Genomic DNA, 18,007 nt, shown 5'->3' with positions numbered 1-18,007 from the left:
TTCTAAACCACACCCCCATTCTAGTCCCATCGGAGGATAAGGAGCCACTCCTACTTTACGTCGTAGGGACTACCCACGTAGTTAGTTCAGTGCTCGTCATCGAAAGACAGGAACGAGAAGGCGCATGCCCGCTTCAACGCCCCATCTACTTCATAAGCAAAGTCCTCATAGGCGTGAAAACTTGCTACCCCCAGGTACAAAAGCTCATGTACGCAATCTTAATTACTAAATGGAAGCTTATACAATCTTATCGCATCCCATCACCGTGGTGACGTCGTCCCCCTCGATGAGGTGACCCGCAATCCGAACATTTCTAGGAGGATCGCCAAATGGGCTCTTGAGTTGATGGGGTATAGGATCTACACTCTGTGAACAACGATCAAAACGCAAGTCCTTGCCAACTTCATCGCCGAGTGTACCAAGACCCAAATAGAACCAACACCAACCAGCGAGAAATGTTGGATCACGCATTTGATGGGTTGCTAACAAAGGAGGGAGTCGGTGGTGGCCTCGTTTTCATGTCGTCATCGGGAGAGCAGCTGTGATACGTTGTGCGACTCCGTTTCCAAGCTTCTAATAATGTGGCCGAGTACGAAGCACCCGCGCATGGACGGTTCGGTGCTCAAGCAAACAGTCTAACTGACTCAGCCAGACAGACCGACAATGGCCAGAAGCGTCAACGTCCACACAAAGCAAAAAATGGTATGCAGGGGCAAAGCACATATGAAGAACATGGTCGACTAGTCAAACTCGGTCATACTTTTCATCAATCGCTCTTAAAATATGCTAAGAAGAAGGTCGTTCTACGTGATCGGCCAATGAAGCAACTCCAATTAGCCGCAAAGGCAACATAGTCGAATAAAACGCCCAAAGGGCGACACGAGTGTCGTCTGTTCATTCAATGATGTGATGGTACTTTCCACCAGCCTATTTATCGTCGATATATTTTCTTGTTCAAGCATGGGGTAGTGCGGCGATGAACCCGTATTACATGTATCATACCTCTATGCATTAGAACTCTATTAAATAATCACCCTATTAGATTGAAAAGCCACTGACCTACATCGGGCTTAGTCCTTACTTCGGCAACAAGATGACTTGTGTGATCCATTGTTTCTTGAAGGGTGATGGCAGTACATATGTTTAGGGTTCATTAACCTCCACTAAAAGACAGGGGGCATATGTTGAACTTCGTTTTAGGCAGTCGGACAGTACGACCCTATAGGCCAGATGGTCTGCAATCTTAACGGTCTGCGGTGGCGGCGCAGACGGCCCGCGCGTGAATAGAATCGGTTAGGGTTTCTGATTTCTCTTGCGGGGCTTGTTAGCAAATTCTACGGGATTTGTTTGGGAACTGACTTGTAATAGGTTCATACCTCCCTTTATATAGATAAAGAGTTACGGTCAATTGGTCAATTGAACCCCTACAATCGATCTAATCAAACCTACTTATCAAAGTTATCTTATTTGTAGTGTTCTTTCTATTCCTTTGGACTAGGAGTAATCTAGTCTTAGTTTAGCTCTAGTGTTAGTCTTTCTCGACCTATTTATTCACCTCTCTTCGGCCCGATGTCATCTAGAGGCGTCTTGTGTGACCTGCTAATCTCAAGACAACCCTTTGGATCTCTCCTCCCTGACGGGTCCCTCCCGAGAGGCGAGATTCAGGTTCTTCGTGGAGAAGACCCTTTGCGCACGTGGGGACCGTCCGCACTCTCTCAGAGAGCACGGCGAGACACCTAGCGTTTGGTGCCAGATCGGCGCCAACAAACATCATTTGTACTTGATAAAAACAAGAATGTTCTATCTTCAAGAAATAAATCCTGCATTATAAAAGAAACTATCTAAATATACCTATGTGGGGTTTTGTTTAAAGATTCATTATTAATGCAATTAGAATTTTAATTGGATGTTTAGTTTATAAACTACGATTTTTTTAAATTTCAAACATTCTCCAAACGCTAACATCAGCAAATCTGAAACATACTGCATGAATGTTTATCCGGAAGATAAGCATAGTAAAGTGGGAGCTAGTGGTCGGTGCAGGACGAGAGGGAGCGTCGAGGGCGACTGTTTCGATCTTCTCTTCATGGCGAAGCAGGAACAGCAGTACAGCACTATCCTCGCGCACATACTTCGCTATGTTGATCGGGAAAAAAAACCCGCCACATGTTGCTCCAAAAAAACCGTCTCATGTTGCCCCCCCCCCCCCCCCCCCCCCCCCCCCAAAATTCTCGCCTTATCGGCCAAAATTGCAGGGTTGACACGTTTGCAGTCACATTACCATCACACCAACCTTCATTCCATTATATTGGAGGCATAATTCTTTGGCAACCCGAAGAGCAGCTAGTGGTGCAGATGAAATTGGCTGGCTAGGTGCGCTTTGGTTAGTGCTGTTGTTCAGTAGACCCAACAGCCACATTCAGACACAGTTAACCTGAAGCTGATGTGCCACGACGATCACAACAAGTGGATGCACGTCCGACTGTTATGTGTGCTACATACAACATATATTTATTTAAATATTTTTTCTTCATATCTCACATATTCCAATTTAATAGGGTTTTTTTAGTCCTATCTTATTAAGATGACTTCAGTTGATCGTGTAAAATAGAGGACGCAGAACTGTAGATGACATTGTTTGAGAGTGTTTACATAGTGAAGCTTGAAATATGGGAGGTTGGATATGGCCGTAGGTCCAACAAATAAATGAATAAAGCATAACCATGAATATGGTCCTATCACATTTAACAAGCAATCACACATGTAGACGAGAACGAAGCAGTAGAGAAACAACAACAACACACACAGGCTAGCATGGATCATTGCCAAGAGAGGCCGCCAGCGATCAATGACTGCGAGCAAGCAGTGGTTGTATGCGAGCGACAAACGCAGGCAAGCACAACAGCAAGCGAGCAATGACATGTACTGTGCATCAACCAAAGATGTTCGATGCTCACGTGTCACGACCTAGATCGAATTTTGCAAGGACTATATGGGCATATGATAGAAAAGAGTGCTCTTAAAATTCAGAAAGTATAATTACTCGTAAATAAGCATATAAAAAGTATAAGAATATGCATGGTACCATATGAAAGCTTCATTGTATGATTTTGGTAATTGAAACAACTAGTGAACTAATCTGTATTCTAAGTATTGTGAGTGAGATAGGTTCAAGTCCATATTCAAATGTTGAGAAGGTGGTTAACTGTAAGGAGAATGGTGATAACCACGATGGATGAACAAGTGCTAAACATTTAGAAAAGCAAAATACAAAGGCTCAAGATGAAAGTATAAGCTAACTTACTTTACTAGTGAAAAGTCAATAGAGTGTGTGATTGGATTTAGAATAGTCATACTATAAAGAGGAAAACTTAAGGTTGAAGATGGTTACTTAAGTGCCATTAGGTGGAATGAATTTATACTTTTCCATTAGACCTGGTGAAGTTACAAAATGCCATCTTAGTCACCATTTACAAAAGACTAACTCATAGACTCTAGAAACTATGAATGTCGGACCATACGATGATATAGTCATTGGTGAGACGGCGATAATATTTAAACGACTAGTACATGTGCCATGCTCTAGATTTATCAAACCCTCGCATTATGGTTTGACAGTGGGGCGTTAAACGGTGTGACAACCCTAATTTTTTGCACAATGAAGATCCAACAACTAGTTTCATCTTAGGACCTTATAAATAGAGCGTATCTGGGTTTGAGGTGAGCATCCTAGGTTTCGAACTTGATATACACCCTAGCAAATCCAATAAAATATCTCTCACTCACCTCCAGTGATAGTGATTCATCCAAGTGAGATTAGGAGTGATTTCTAGTGACTTGTATTGATTGTTACATCTAGTGGCACTAATGATCATATTGAGCTACGCGATTCTTGTAACTTTTGGTGATTGTCATCACCTAGATAGTTTGAAGGCAACGAAAGATCATTGAGCAACTTTGGTGATTATTGTTGGCTTTGTTCATTATATTGTAAGGGTTTCTTATGGCCATCCCCGTGGGAGATTCGCAAATACTAACTCTAGTGATATTGTGGCTCATTAGAATTATTCTTGTGGCATTCTTTGTAGGATTGGCTTGTTATGCCAATTAGTGCTTGAATCAACTAATTTGGATTCGCCACAACAAGGATGTATGTTGTCGAAAAGTAGCCGAACCTTAGGGATAACTATCGTGCCATCTTTTTTCATGTATGGTTTGCTTTCTAAACTATCGTCACTATTACATATACTTGTTACAAGTTCTCTCATTGTATATATATATTTTGATTGATTCATTTCTGTTGTTTAGCACATAGCTTGTTATATTCATACATATCTTTTATAAGCTATTATTTTATTTAGAGACATAGTCAATAGCATAACTAGAGTAAGTAATCATTTTCATATATTTATATTAGCTCTAGTTATAACTGATAGCTTTGTAAAAAATATAGGTTATTCACTTTGTTTTTAGCCATTTATGTCTTCTCACTAGATCATTACGGTAAATCAATATGATTAAGAAAGTATGACACACTAAATAAATATATTTTTTAATTATAAGAGAGTCCAAAAGCTAAATAATTGTGATAGCCAGTTGAAGTTTATTAAATGATAATGAAGGCTAAATTTGAATTTGCAAGGAAAAGAATATAGAGGCGGCAATAAATTTAAACAAAAAAATATATCGACAATAAAGTCTGTACAATATGTCATATGAACATAATGCAAATGCAATAAAAAAGGAAAATGATTATTCCAAGCAAAAAAATCCAAATATATATGAGAAAAAAACTAGTTATCCACACTATATGTGGTGATCATCTTGATAGATTAATACTATAAAAGGAGCCACTATATTTGCCGAGAGGTTTAGAAATCATGAGAATAATAAAAAAACAGTATACCCTTGATTTTAATGATCATCTAAAGATTTAGATCTGACTGAATAGTCTAGACCAACTATAATTAATATAATTGATAAGATATAGCTAAATTTGGATTCTAAAAATATGAAAGTGGACTATATCAATTATTAGCATTAAATAACTAAGATTACAAGTGATACATGGATTGTCATACTACGCATATGGTGTCTTATAGCTATAATACTTTTGAAAGCAATACCGATAAACTACATGTTATACTAATAAAAGATTTAGATATAGCTATATTTAAAATTAAAGAGTGTGAAAGATACTATATAAACTAAATACAATTATTAATTATAAAAAATCCACACCATTAATAGTTACGTACTATATATACTGTATTTGATAATTACGCTATCAGCAAGCTTGTCCGTTATACGACTTTGGTATAAAAAAATAAGAACAAGAGAGTCTTTATACCTTTCCTAATTTATAATTTAAGGAATAGAGATTTTAGGAAAAAAATACCATCCAACTGGTTTTTCACTTAGATATGTAAATATAGACACCCTCTATTCCGTATTTCTCGCGAGCCAAAGATAAAGAGCGAGGATGGCTCTTTAGATCACGCACAAGACATAAAAAAAGTTATTGGAGGATATAAAGATATAGAAAACGATTTTAATAGATTTTAGAAAGACTCTTACAGATGTTCTAAGATTTAGTAAAGTTTATAAATGTATTTAGGGAACATCAAGAGTAAACAATTATAACTAAACAAACAATTTTCTTTTTTCAAAAAAAATGCGCAGGTCGCCCTGCTAGTTTTATTCACTTGCCGTGTTAACGAAAGCATACTTGGATTAGGTCTGAATTAGATCCGCTGTCCACACATGTAGCCCCAGATCGAAGGCTAGAATATTTGTCTCTCTACAGTCGCCCGGCAGCATCGCTGCGTTCGGATCGGCCCTCTTTTCACCGGCAGCCACATTCTCCTCAAAATTCGGCGATCACATCAAGAGCTTTAGCCGCCAGGGTGAGTTACAGGTCGCCAACCTTTTCTCTTGATCTTAGCAGCCCGGGTGCCCCAAGAGCATTCCCCCGACTGATTCGGTGCCTAGACCACCATGGGCAAACGAATTTTGTGAAGTTTCGTGAGCAATCCTGCCCGTTGCTTTCTTCCCCAGCTTGCATCGATGCGTTTGCAACAAGACGGTGCAAGAATATATATTGTTTGTGCCTATATATATAGCCATCACACTATAGGGCATTATTAGAGAGAGCTACAAACATGAAGCTAAGACTGGTAGCGCTAGTGCTAGCGGTAGCGTCGGTGTACGCTTGCTCGTCGGCGGCATCAGCGTTCGCGGGGGACGACGTCGTCCGTGTCGCGCTAAAGCATGTCGACGCTGGGAAGCAGCTGTCCAGGCCCGAGCTGATCCGGCGCGCCATGCGGCGGAGCAAGGCGAGGGCGGCCGCGCTGTCCGCGGTGAGGAACCGCGCCCGCTTCTCTGGCAAGAACGAGCAGCAAACGCCCGCCGGCGTGCTGCCGGTGCGCCCGTCGGGGGACCTCGAGTACGTCGTCGACCTCGCCATCGGCACGCCGCCGCAGCCCGTCTCGGCGCTGCTCGACACCGGCAGCGACCTCATCTGGACGCAGTGCGCGCCGTGCGCCAGCTGCCTCTCGCAGCCGGACCCGCTGTTCGCCCCGGGGCAGTCGGCGTCGTACGAGCCCATGCGGTGCGCCGGGACGCTCTGCTCCGACATCCTGCACCACAGCTGCGAGAGGCCCGACACGTGCACCTACCGCTACAACTACGGCGACGGCACGATGACCGTGGGCGTGTACGCCACGGAGCGCTTCACCTTCGCGTCGTCGGGCGGCGGCGGGCTCACGACGACTACCGTCCCGCTCGGCTTCGGGTGCGGCTCCGTGAACGTCGGCAGCCTCAACAACGGCTCCGGCATCGTGGGCTTCGGCCGGAACCCGCTCTCGCTCGTGTCCCAGCTCTCCATCCGCCGCTTCTCATACTGCCTCACGTCCTACGCCAGCCGCAGGCAGAGCACCCTCCTGTTCGGGTCCCTGTCCGACGGAGTCTACGGTGACGCCACGGGCCGCGTGCAGACCACGCCGCTCCTCCAGAGCCCCCAGAACCCGACCTTCTACTACGTACACTTCACGGGCCTGACCGTCGGCGCCAGGCGGCTGCGGATACCGGAGTCAGCGTTCGCGCTCCGGCCCGACGGCTCGGGCGGCGTGATCGTCGACTCCGGCACGGCGCTCACGCTCCTCCCAGCCGCGGTGCTCGCGGAGGTGGTGCGGGCGTTCCGCCAGCAGCTGAGGCTGCCGTTCGCAAACGGCGGCAACCCCGAGGACGGCGTGTGCTTCCTGGTGCCCGCGGCCTGGCGGCGCTCGTCGTCGACGTCACAGATGCCGGTCCCGAGGATGGTGCTCCACTTCCAGGGCGCGGACCTCGACCTGCCGCGCCGAAACTACGTCCTGGACGACCACAGGAGGGGCCGCCTGTGCCTCCTCCTGGCAGACTCCGGCGACGATGGCTCCACGATTGGCAACCTGGTGCAGCAGGACATGCGCGTGCTCTACGATTTGGAGGCAGAGACCTTGTCGATCGCTCCGGCACGATGCTGACACGCGCGCAACTAGTAGAAAGGCCGCCGACTACTCGACTACTCTCACTGTATGCAAGTTAGTGTTAACCATGCAAATGCATGCCAACCATACCGGGTCGCACTTTGCACGCAGCAAACAAATTTTTTTTGTCGGTCTAAGGGGAGAGGGTCCCGCCTGAATATTCCATTAATCGTCCGTCATAAGCGGAGAGGGAATCACAAACGTGTTACACAGCTTGTTTACCAGCAAAACAAGGAAGGAGGAAGGGGGATACATTTTGGGCGGAGATCACAGAGAGATTACACACCAAAGATATTGCACCACACCTCCGTCTGATGGCGTTTATGGGGGTGGAGGGGTTGCGCCCACAGACGAGAGTGACTTGCACGCGCATATTACCTTGCGCAGGGAGTTGAGTTCATACTTAAAATTTTAGTGTTTCGGCATTTCCACAAATGCCAGCAGCAAAGCAGAATGAAGGAAGGAGGAAGGGAAGATATATTTTGGACGGAGATTACACACCAAAGATATTGCACCACACCTCCATCTGATGGTGTTTATGGGGGCGGAGGGGTTGCGCCCACAGACGAGAGTCTGACTTGCACGCGTATATTACCTGACGCAGGGAGTTGAGTTCATACTTGAAAATTTTAGCGTTTCGGTGTTTCCACAAATGCCAGCAGCAAAGCATAATGAAGTCGTTGAAGCCCCGATCTTAAAGAGCTATTTTCCTAGATGAACATAGACAGGGGGAGGTAGGCTCCCCATGGATTTTTAGAACTCTATAAAGGAGCCCTGAGTGGAGAGAGTCGTCTGACTTAGCAAGAGTGCGCTGTCTGACGTTGGGTGTGTCTGAAAGCCTAACAATCTGAAGGAGGGTGCTGAGATTTTCAAGCTCAACTTTAGCTTGATCTGAGAAGCGGGAGACAGATGACATAGGTAGCGAGTGGGAGAGGACTCCCAGGCACTTTGGTCAGCATTTTTGGCGTGTGACTTGAGAGCAGGAACCTGGTGGCGAGGTTGACATCCTTGCACCAGACATCGTGTCAGAATGACGTGCTTTTCCGATCGTGGACATCACAGGTGGTGATAGAATGGTAAATGGGGAGCATGGAGCACAAGGAAGCCCAATGTACACCTGGGAGGTCACCTGTAAGGCTCGCCAGACAAATGTCGGGGCGGACCTAGGCTCCCCAGGAGGAGCAAGACGATGTGTGGAGGCGGTGAATGAATTTAAGGTGGAGGCAGGTGTTGAACAACTTGAGATCTCGAACGCCCATGCCACCGACAGGTTTGCTTCGAAGCACCATTTCCCAGGGAACAAGACATCGTGATCCATGGGCAACATCCTTGCCCGACCAGAGGAAGCCACGACGACGTTGATCAAAGTTTTTGATAGCACCTTTTGGGAGCTGGACATCACTCATGATGTAGTTCAGGTGAATGTCCAGGACAAAGTTAATGAGGATTAGGCATCTCGTTGGATTTAGGAGAGACGCATGCCACCTTGCAAGGTATTTATCAGTTTTGGCTATGGTGGCAGCAAAAAGATGGAGGCAGAGTTTGGTAGGGGAAAGGGAAAGACTGAGGTAGTTTTGAGGGAAATCTCCTAGCCAGCAGCCGACAAAGGAGGTGATTTGTTGAACGACAATGCTCTTGTTGAAGTTAATCTTGAGCCTCGCTAGAGAGATGAACAGGCCGAGAGCAGTTTTTAGAAGGGAGACATCATCCAGGTGACCTTTGAGGAGGATGAGGGTGTCGTCCACGTATTGCAGGACCGCACAAGTTTGGTCGGCCACGAGAGGGTGTCTGATGCAGGCGTCGCGGCTGAAGATCGCTTGTAGCACATCAGTAATGAGGATGAAAAGATAAGGGGACAACGGATCACCTTGGCGCAACCCACGTTTGCAGGAGAACCAGGGGTTCGGAGGTCCCTTTCACAAGGATATAAGTTCTGAAGGAAGCTAGGATTTTTTCGACCCACATCCTCCAGGAGTCGCTGAATCCGTGGGGAGCTGCCAGGATTTTGAGCAAGGCGCCCCCAATAAACTGTGTCGAAGGCTTTGGCGAAGTCAAGCTTGAGGACAAGGGTTGGAGTTTTCCATTTGTGAAAGCATTGGATCAGTTCAAGAGCATATATGAAGTTTTTTGAGATGGATCTCCCTTTAAGGAACCCGGTTTGGTCAAGGTTGATGAGGGAGCCAATGATAGGTTTGAGGCAGTTCTTAATAACCATGGAGAGGAGTTTTATGCTGCACTTCTTATGGAAAAGAAGGAAGGAGGAAGAGGAAGGGGTAGAGGAGATCCTCAAAGTTTTTGAGATAAATGATAATCTGCTTTTCCATAAGAAAAGCTCTTTTCTTTGTCTTTTCTTTGTAAGACAAATAATTAGAGAGATATGTTTTGCAGGCAGATGGGGCGTAAGTTGCCTACTGCAAGGACATAAAGCTTTTTGGTGAGTAGGGTGATGTAGGATCTATTAATGTTGTCAAGGTTAAGGATGCTAGTGTGGAAGGCACGAAGAACACACATAAGAGTAGGGTTCACGATGTGCCATGCAGCTTTGTAAAAACTCGGCCAAAGCCATCAGGGCCAGGGGCGCTCTAGCAAGGCATGACAAGGATTGCGTTGAGGGCGTTTCTTTTGCAGTGAATGGGATGTTGAGACTGGTAGGGAGGATGGAGGGTGGGTACAACTCATGGTAGTCGAAAGTAGGTCCAGGGATGGGAGCAGCCCCCATAGACGAAGCGTAGTGTTCAGTGATAGCTTTGGTTTTTTTCTCCTGTCCAGAGTAGATGACGAAGTCAACTTGAATCCGGACGATAGAGCACTTCTTCCGAGCACAAGCGTGAGCACAAGTGTTGTGCAAAGTGTGAGCGCAACATACAAATGATCATGTTGTTTTTAGAGGAATAATGTTACAAAAAGGCAAGCATAGGATTAATGTGTTAGGATGTCCTCCACATCAACACGGCCACAACATAACAGATAGAAACTTGGGGAGTGTAATACCCACTTTGTAAGAAAATCTAAAAGGAGAAATTATATTCCTTTAAATACATGTGTGTCATTACTATTCATCATTTCATGTGAACACCTCATTTAAAAACAAAGGATTAATAAAAGTCGTTAAATGGTGCATCATGCTGAGACTTTATCTTGTGTGTATTTTGTGATAATATAAAATAATGTTGATAAAAATATATTAGTAGCCAAGTTGGAAATAAATATCAAATTGGAAACACTAGAATTTGAGGAGGAGAAGCATTAGCCATCACTAAATAAATTTCTTAAAAATAAATCAATTCATCTCATGCCATATTCAAGTTGAACATTTAATTTGGAGACAGGTTTGCAACTGAATTCGAATTTAAATTCAACTTGGAGTTTGAATTGGGAAAGAAGAGAAAAGGGAAAAGAAATTAAAAAAAAAAGAGAAAGCAATTTTGGACGAGTGGGCCTCTATACCCTCAATTCAGCCCAGCTCCCCTTTCACACCCGCGCCCACTCCCAGCCGCATGCAGGACGCTGGCTGGCGGGTCCCACGCGGCAGCCTCACTCTTCCCTTGGCATGCGTCTTCAGCTCGTTGACATGTGGACCAACTTGTCATCTCCCTCTTCCCCGCGCGGTGCAGCTCTGGCTGAGCGTCGCAACAGAAGGCGGCGAAGATCTCGGCGGCCGTTTCCGCTCCTGCTCGGACTTCCAGATTGATCTCCCAATCCGCGTAACGGAATAGCGCGCGCAGAAATCGCGCGGACTCGGTCGAACGGCGCCCGCAATCCTCGCTTCGACTCGCGACGTGACCCAGGATGGCGAACCGTGCTCCTGCTCCGCGCGGATGACGTTGTGGCTCACGCTCAACCACCCGCGCCGAACTCGCCGGGGCCTATCTTCTTCCCTGCGTTCTCGGTAACAGACGCGGCGCCAGTAGATAAATGAAGACCCTGCGCTTCCGCCATTAACGCAGTGAGGAAAAAAAAATCCAGTTCGCCGCCATCGCTGGAACCGAGAGCCAACGCCAAATCGAGGGGGGAACTGTGAGCAGAGAGTACCACCAACGTCGCCCTCGGCCTCAGCTTGCAGTCGGGGTTCCACAGGGGCTCTGGGGATTTCTCGCCGGAACCTTCTCTCCGCCGCAACACCACCTCGCGTCGTGGTCGGGGTAACCGCGCTGTTAATCCTCCGGTAAGGGTCCCTCTGTTGGGTTCGCTTTCCTCTCCGCTGCCCATAGCTTCATCCGATTCGAAGGTGTATGTCCAGCGTGGTGGGTCGGTGGTTGTGGCAATGGCGCCACCGCATCCTTGCTTACGCCGTCGCTCAGGCCGCCGCGCGGCTGTCTGGAAATGGGTGGTGGGCTGTGAACCGTTGATTGTTCGCTGGACGGTCACGATTAGATCAGGAGCGTCCCCCTTCGTGGCTTTGATCCAAGCCATCGATCTGACAGTGGACGATGTGGGATAGGTCACGTACCCATAAAACACTGACCGTAGGATCAAAATCCGAGGACTCGTAGTTCGTACCGGTTCACGGTCTAATCTAGACTCTTGATTCTTCATCGGGCGGCTGGGGTTTACCCGTACCCCTTCACCGCCGCATTTCACATAAGAGCCCCTGTACTTCACAGTAATCAACCCGCCGTCCGTAACAGGGACGTTCTGTGTCTGAGATAGTTTTATGGTTAGACCCCTGTACTTCCCTGTTTTCATGTGCTCAGTCCAGAGACTTATAAAAATTCCAGTAAAAATAATTAGAGATGATTTTTAATGTGAGAAAAAAATGCTAGAACTTATTTAATCCTTAGAAAATTCATACCTTGTCCAAATTGACCCATTCTTGTTCCTATAATTTTGTAATTTTATTGTTTATCAATTAGTGCCACAGTTTTGACATGAATATCACAATAAAATTTGTATCATATTTAATCTTGTACAAAACATATAAAACCTTCAGAAATTCATAACTTGATAACCGTAACTCCGAATTTAGTAATTCTTGTTCTCGCGATCTCGTAGCAACGCGTAGATCATTATTATGTAGTATATTCATATGTTTGATGTGATGTTCATTTTGCCTATACCATGTTTGTCTGTATTGCTACGTTTAGCAGTGAGGACACGTGTCACCTGAAGATCATCCTGGTACCTGGAATCTCAAGTCCCAGGCAAGTTGTGCCCTTGATCACCTCTTTTACCCACTCATGTTCTAATTAATCATAATGATCTGCATAGGTTAATTTTGATGGGACCCAATAGGTTACCCTAGTTTGTCTATCTTTATACCTTGTTTACCACTGAACTTTTTGGGTAGTACTTGCTAGTGCTTTATGTGGTTTTGGGTATGAAGATACATTATTCATGATCACACTTTTATTATCTGTTTATTATCACTGTTCATGATAAGATCATTATGTTAATTGGAACATGGAGAACCACCCGGGAAAACAGTGCTACCACAAGGGTTTAATGGGACGCCCTTGGCCGATTAATTAGGAAAGCTAGTGGAAGACTACCTTACCTGAAAGGGGCAAGGGCAGTAGGGGAGTGGTCAGTGTAGGGAGGCCCTCGGGAGGATTTTGCTGTGATGGCGGTCCTGCAAGGGATTCCTGGGGAGGCCCTCGGGAGGATTTTGCTGTGATGGCGGTCCTGCAAGGGATTCCTGGGAAGGCCCTCGGGAGGATTTTGCTGTGATGGCGGTCCTGCAAGGGATTCCTGCATTGGAGCTTCCTATAAACTGTAGCGGGTTTTCTGAAGCTAGTGGAACTTTGTAAAGGCCTCGTAGTGTTACCCTGCCTCGCCTCCTCGGTAGAGGTGTATGGGAAGTCGCGATCCCTTGGCAGATGGGTAACATGACTTGTGGGTAAAGATGCGCAACCTCTGCAGAGTGTAAAACTGGTATACTAGCCGTGCTCACGGTCATGAGCGGCTCGGACACTCACATGATTAAATTATGGAACTTAAACTCAATTTGTCATATGCATTGCATCGCAGGTGAGTTTGTTACTTTTGTTCTACTACTTAATTGGGTTGGTATTTACTTATACTTAGTAATTGCTAATAAAATTTTGACCAACTTTAAAAGCAATGCTCAGCTCTAACCATCCTCTTTGGTAAGCCTTACACTTCACGTGAGCTCCCACCTTTGGCGAGTTCATGCACATTATTCCCCACAACTTGTTGAGCGATGAACGTATGTGAGCTCACTCTTGCTGTCTCACACCCCCCCCCCCCCACAGGTCAAGAGCAGGTACCGCAGGATGATGCGCATGGAGGAGGATGCTGCGATGTGTTCGTGAGAGGTCTAGGCCGTCGTCTCCCAGTCAACTTTGGGTTGCTGGACCGTTGTCTCCTTATAATGTAATTATTTAATTATTTTGTATAGAACTCCTGTTATATAGTAAAGATGTGACATTCGATCCTGTGCCACTATGCATCATATGTGTGAGACTTGGTCCCAGCACACCTGGTGTTTATGTTTACGCCCGGGCTTTGGACCTCTAAAACCCGGGTGTGACAGAAGTGGTATCAGAGGAATGTTGACTGTAGGACGAAACCTAGATAGAAATGGATAACCATTATCTACTTACCTTTGCTATTCTGATTCTTTCTAAACTTCTCTTAATCTTTCTCATCTATTTCCGCTTACTCTGATTATTCTTACCTTTTCTTTCTAAAGACAAATGTGGATTTCACACTTTGAAATCCTGTGCCTAAAGTGACCTTTAGGAATAGGAAACCTAATCCTAGGAACAAAAACAAAACTATTTTATAAGTATTTGTATGATTGATTATTTGTTCTTGTGATACATGTCTGATTTGGATCTTTGATTGAGTGTGATGGGTTGTGGAGTAATGTCCACGATTACATCTGCATATACATAATGCTTATAAAACTAACTACACAAACTAGATTATCCCTCATTAAAGTATCTAACCTAACAATATCCATCTCATCTTAAAAGATTCTATCCTACACTCATAGATCCATCTTATCTTAAAAAATATTCTCTTATCTTAATAGATTCATCTTATCTTGAAGGATTCATCTTATCATAACCACTTCACTTATCCCATCTTAATAGATCTAACTAACCTCAAAAGATTCTACCTTATCCTTATGGATTCATCTTGCCCTAATTAGCATATTGATCCCACTCTAGAATAACAACCATAAGCTAATCCAAAATTTATTTAGATTTTATCTAGTCTATCTAGTCATAACAATCTAACCTAGATCTGATCTGATAGATTAATCCAACCTAACAAAGTCTAACCTTAAGTTGAGCTACTCTAATCTAAGTTACTTAAACAAGTTAGTTAATACTGGTAACATAGATTAGATTATATTCCTATAAATGGGTGCTAAACCTGAATTGGTGTCTTAGACCAACTCGTCCGTGAAACCACAACCTAGCCTATGTTATAGGTTGCCCAACCCATTTATCCCAAAAGCAAAGTAAACCTTGTTGGGCCTACCCATCCAAGCCCCGACAACTATCTTAACCATATGTCCTTAACTCGGATGATAACTCCAAGAATAAAGGCCAAAGAAGACCAACCACGTCAAAGAAAGATAAGCATCAACTCAAGTCTTTAAAGATCAAGTTAGATCGCGAGAGGAATCAAGATCCAGAGTTCAGGATGAAGTCTTTCCTTATTATACCCTTGCCACAACCTCTACTTGCCATAACCGTACCTAACCTAATGAATATCTAGACATACAATATTCATATCATCTACTAACTGTTAAAAAAAAACTTGAACAAAACTTTGATTCCCAAAACCAAATGAGAAACTAAAATTCTATACCAAACCTATTATATCCCTTTTCTTACAAATCTCGAGGACGAGATTCTTTTTAAGGGGGGTAGGATTTGTAATACCCACTTTGTAAGAAAATCTAAAAGGAGAAATTATATTCCTTTAAATACATGTGTGTCATTACTATTCATCATTTCATGTGAACACCTCATTTAAAAACAAAGGATTAATAAAAGTCGTTAAATGGTGCATCATGCTGAGACTTTATCTTGTGTGTATTTTGTGATAATATAAAATAATGTTGATAAAAATATATTAGTAGCCAAGTTGGAAATAAATATCAAATTGGAAACACTAGAATTTGAGGAGGAGAAGCATTAGCCATCACTAAATAAATTTCTTAAAAATAAATCAATTCATCTCATGCCATATTCAAGTTGAACATTTAATTTGGAGACAGGTTTGCAACTGAATTCGAATTTAAATTCAACTTGGAGTTTGAATTGGGAAAGAAGAGAAAAGGGAAAAGAAATTAAAAAAAAAAGAGAAAGCAATTTTGGACGAGTGGGCCTCTATACCCTCAATTCAGCCCAGCTCCCCTTTCACACCCGCGCCCACTCCCAGCCGCATGCAGGACGCTGGCTGGCGGGTCCCACGCGGCAGCCTCACTCTTCCCTTGGCATGCGTCTTCAGCTCGTTGACATGTGGACCAACTTGTCATCTCCCTCTTCCCCGCGCGGTGCAGCTCTGGCTGAGCGTCGCAACAGAAGGCGGCGAAGATCTCGGCGGCCGTTTCCGCTCCTGCTCGGACTTCCAGATTGATCTCCCAATCCGCGTAACGGAATAGCGCGCGCAGAAATCGCGCGGACTCGGTCGAACGGCGCCCGCAATCCTCGCTTCGACTCGCGACGTGACCCAGGATGGCGAACCGTGCTCCTGCTCCGCGCGGATGACGTTGTGGCTCACGCTCAACCACCCGCGCCGAACTCGCCGGGGCCTATCTTCTTCCCTGCGTTCTCGGTAACAAACGCGGCGCCAGTAGATAAATGAAGACCCTGCGCTTCCGCCATTAACGCAGTGAGGAAAAAAAATCCAGTTCGCCGCCATCGCTGGAACCGAGAGCCAACGCCAAATCGAGGGGGGAACTGTGAGCAGAGAGTACCACCAACGTCGCCCTCGGCCTCAGCTTGCAGTCGGGGTTCCACAGGGGCTCTGGGGATTTCTCGCCGGAACCTTCTCTCCGCCGCAACACCACCTCGCGTCGTGGTCGGGGTAACCGCGCTGTTAATCCTCCGGTAAGGGTCCCTCTGTTGGGTTCGCTTTCCTCTCCGCTGCCCATAGCTTCATCCGATTCGAAGGTGTATGTCCAGCGTGGTGGGTCGGTGGTTGTGGCAATGGCGCCACCGCATCCTTGCTTACGCCGTCGCTCAGGCCGCCGCGCGGCTGTCTAGAAATGGGTGGTGGGCTGTGAACCGTTGATTGTTCGCTGGACGGTCACGATTAGATCAGGAGCGTCCCCCTTCGTGGCTTTGATCCAAGCCATCGATCTGACAGTGGACGATGTGGGATAGGTCACGTACCCATAAAACACTGACCGTAGGATCAAAATCCGAGGACTCGTAGTTCGTACCGGTTCACGGTCTAATCTAGACTCTTGATTCTTCATCGGGCGGCTGGGGTTTACCCGTACCCCTTCACCGCCGCATTTCACATAAGAGCCCCTGTACTTCACAGTAATCAACCCGCCGTCCGTAACAGGGACGTTCTGTGTCTGAGATAGTTTTATGGTTAGACCCCTGTACTTCCCTGTTTTCATGTGCTCAGTCCAGAGACTTATAAAAATTCCAGTAAAAATAATTAGAGATGATTTTTAATGTGAGAAAAAAATGCTAGAACTTATTTAATCCTTAGAAAATTCATACCTTGTCCAAATTGACCCATTCTTGTTCCTATAATTTTGTAATTTTATTGTTTATCAATTAGTGCCACAGTTTTGACATGAATATCACAATAAAATTTGTATCATATTTAATCTTGTACAAAACATATAAAACCTTCAGAAATTCATAACTTGATAACCGTAACTCCGAATTTAGTAATTCTTGTTCTCGCGATCTCGTAGCAACGCGTAGATCATTATTATGTAGTATATTCATATGTTTGATGTGATGTTCATTTTGCCTATACCATGTTTGTCTGTATTGCTACGTTTAGCAGTGAGGACACGTGTCACCTGAAGATCATCCTGGTACCTGGAATCTCAAGTCCCAGGCAAGTTGTGCCCTTGATCACCTCTTTTACCCACTCATGTTCTAATTAATCATAATGATCTGCATAGGTTAATTTTGATGGGACCCAATAGGTTACCCTAGTTTGTCTATCTTTATACCTTGTTTACCACTGAACTTTTTGGGTAGTACTTGCTAGTGCTTTATGTGGTTTTGGGTATGAAGATACATTATTCATGATCACACTTTTATTATCTGTTTATTATCACTGTTCATGATAAGATCATTATGTTAATTGGAACATGGAGAACCACCCGGGAAAACAGTGCTACCACAAGGGTTTAATGGGACGCCCTTGGCCGATTAATTAGGAAAGCTAGTGGAAGACTACCTTACCTGAAAGGGGCAAGGGCAGTAGGGGAGTGGTCAGTGTAGGGAGGCCCTCGGGAGGATTTTGCTGTGATGGCGGTCCTGCAAGGGATTCCTGGGGAGGCCCTCGGGAGGATTTTGCTGTGATGG

The 18,007-nt window shown here is 45.1% G+C and overlaps 1 protein-coding gene across 1 annotated transcript; it reads left to right on the top strand.

Moving 5' to 3' along the window:
- Positions 1–6,156: 6,156 nt before the first annotated feature.
- Positions 6,157–7,605, top strand: LOC100191623 (uncharacterized). The gene has a single exon (NM_001137052.2). It carries the CDS (start codon positions 6,162–6,164, stop codon positions 7,518–7,520), a length of 1,359 nt encoding a protein of 452 aa, NP_001130524.2. The 5' UTR covers positions 6,157–6,161; the 3' UTR covers positions 7,521–7,605.
- The last annotated feature ends 10,402 nt before the right edge of the window (positions 7,606–18,007 follow it).

This window comes from Zea mays, chromosome 2 (assembly GCF_902167145.1).
Source record: "Zea mays cultivar B73 chromosome 2, Zm-B73-REFERENCE-NAM-5.0, whole genome shotgun sequence".
Classification (NCBI taxonomy): Eukaryota; Viridiplantae; Streptophyta; class Magnoliopsida; order Poales; family Poaceae; genus Zea; species Zea mays.
This window is presented reverse-complemented; position numbering and strand designations above follow the sequence as displayed.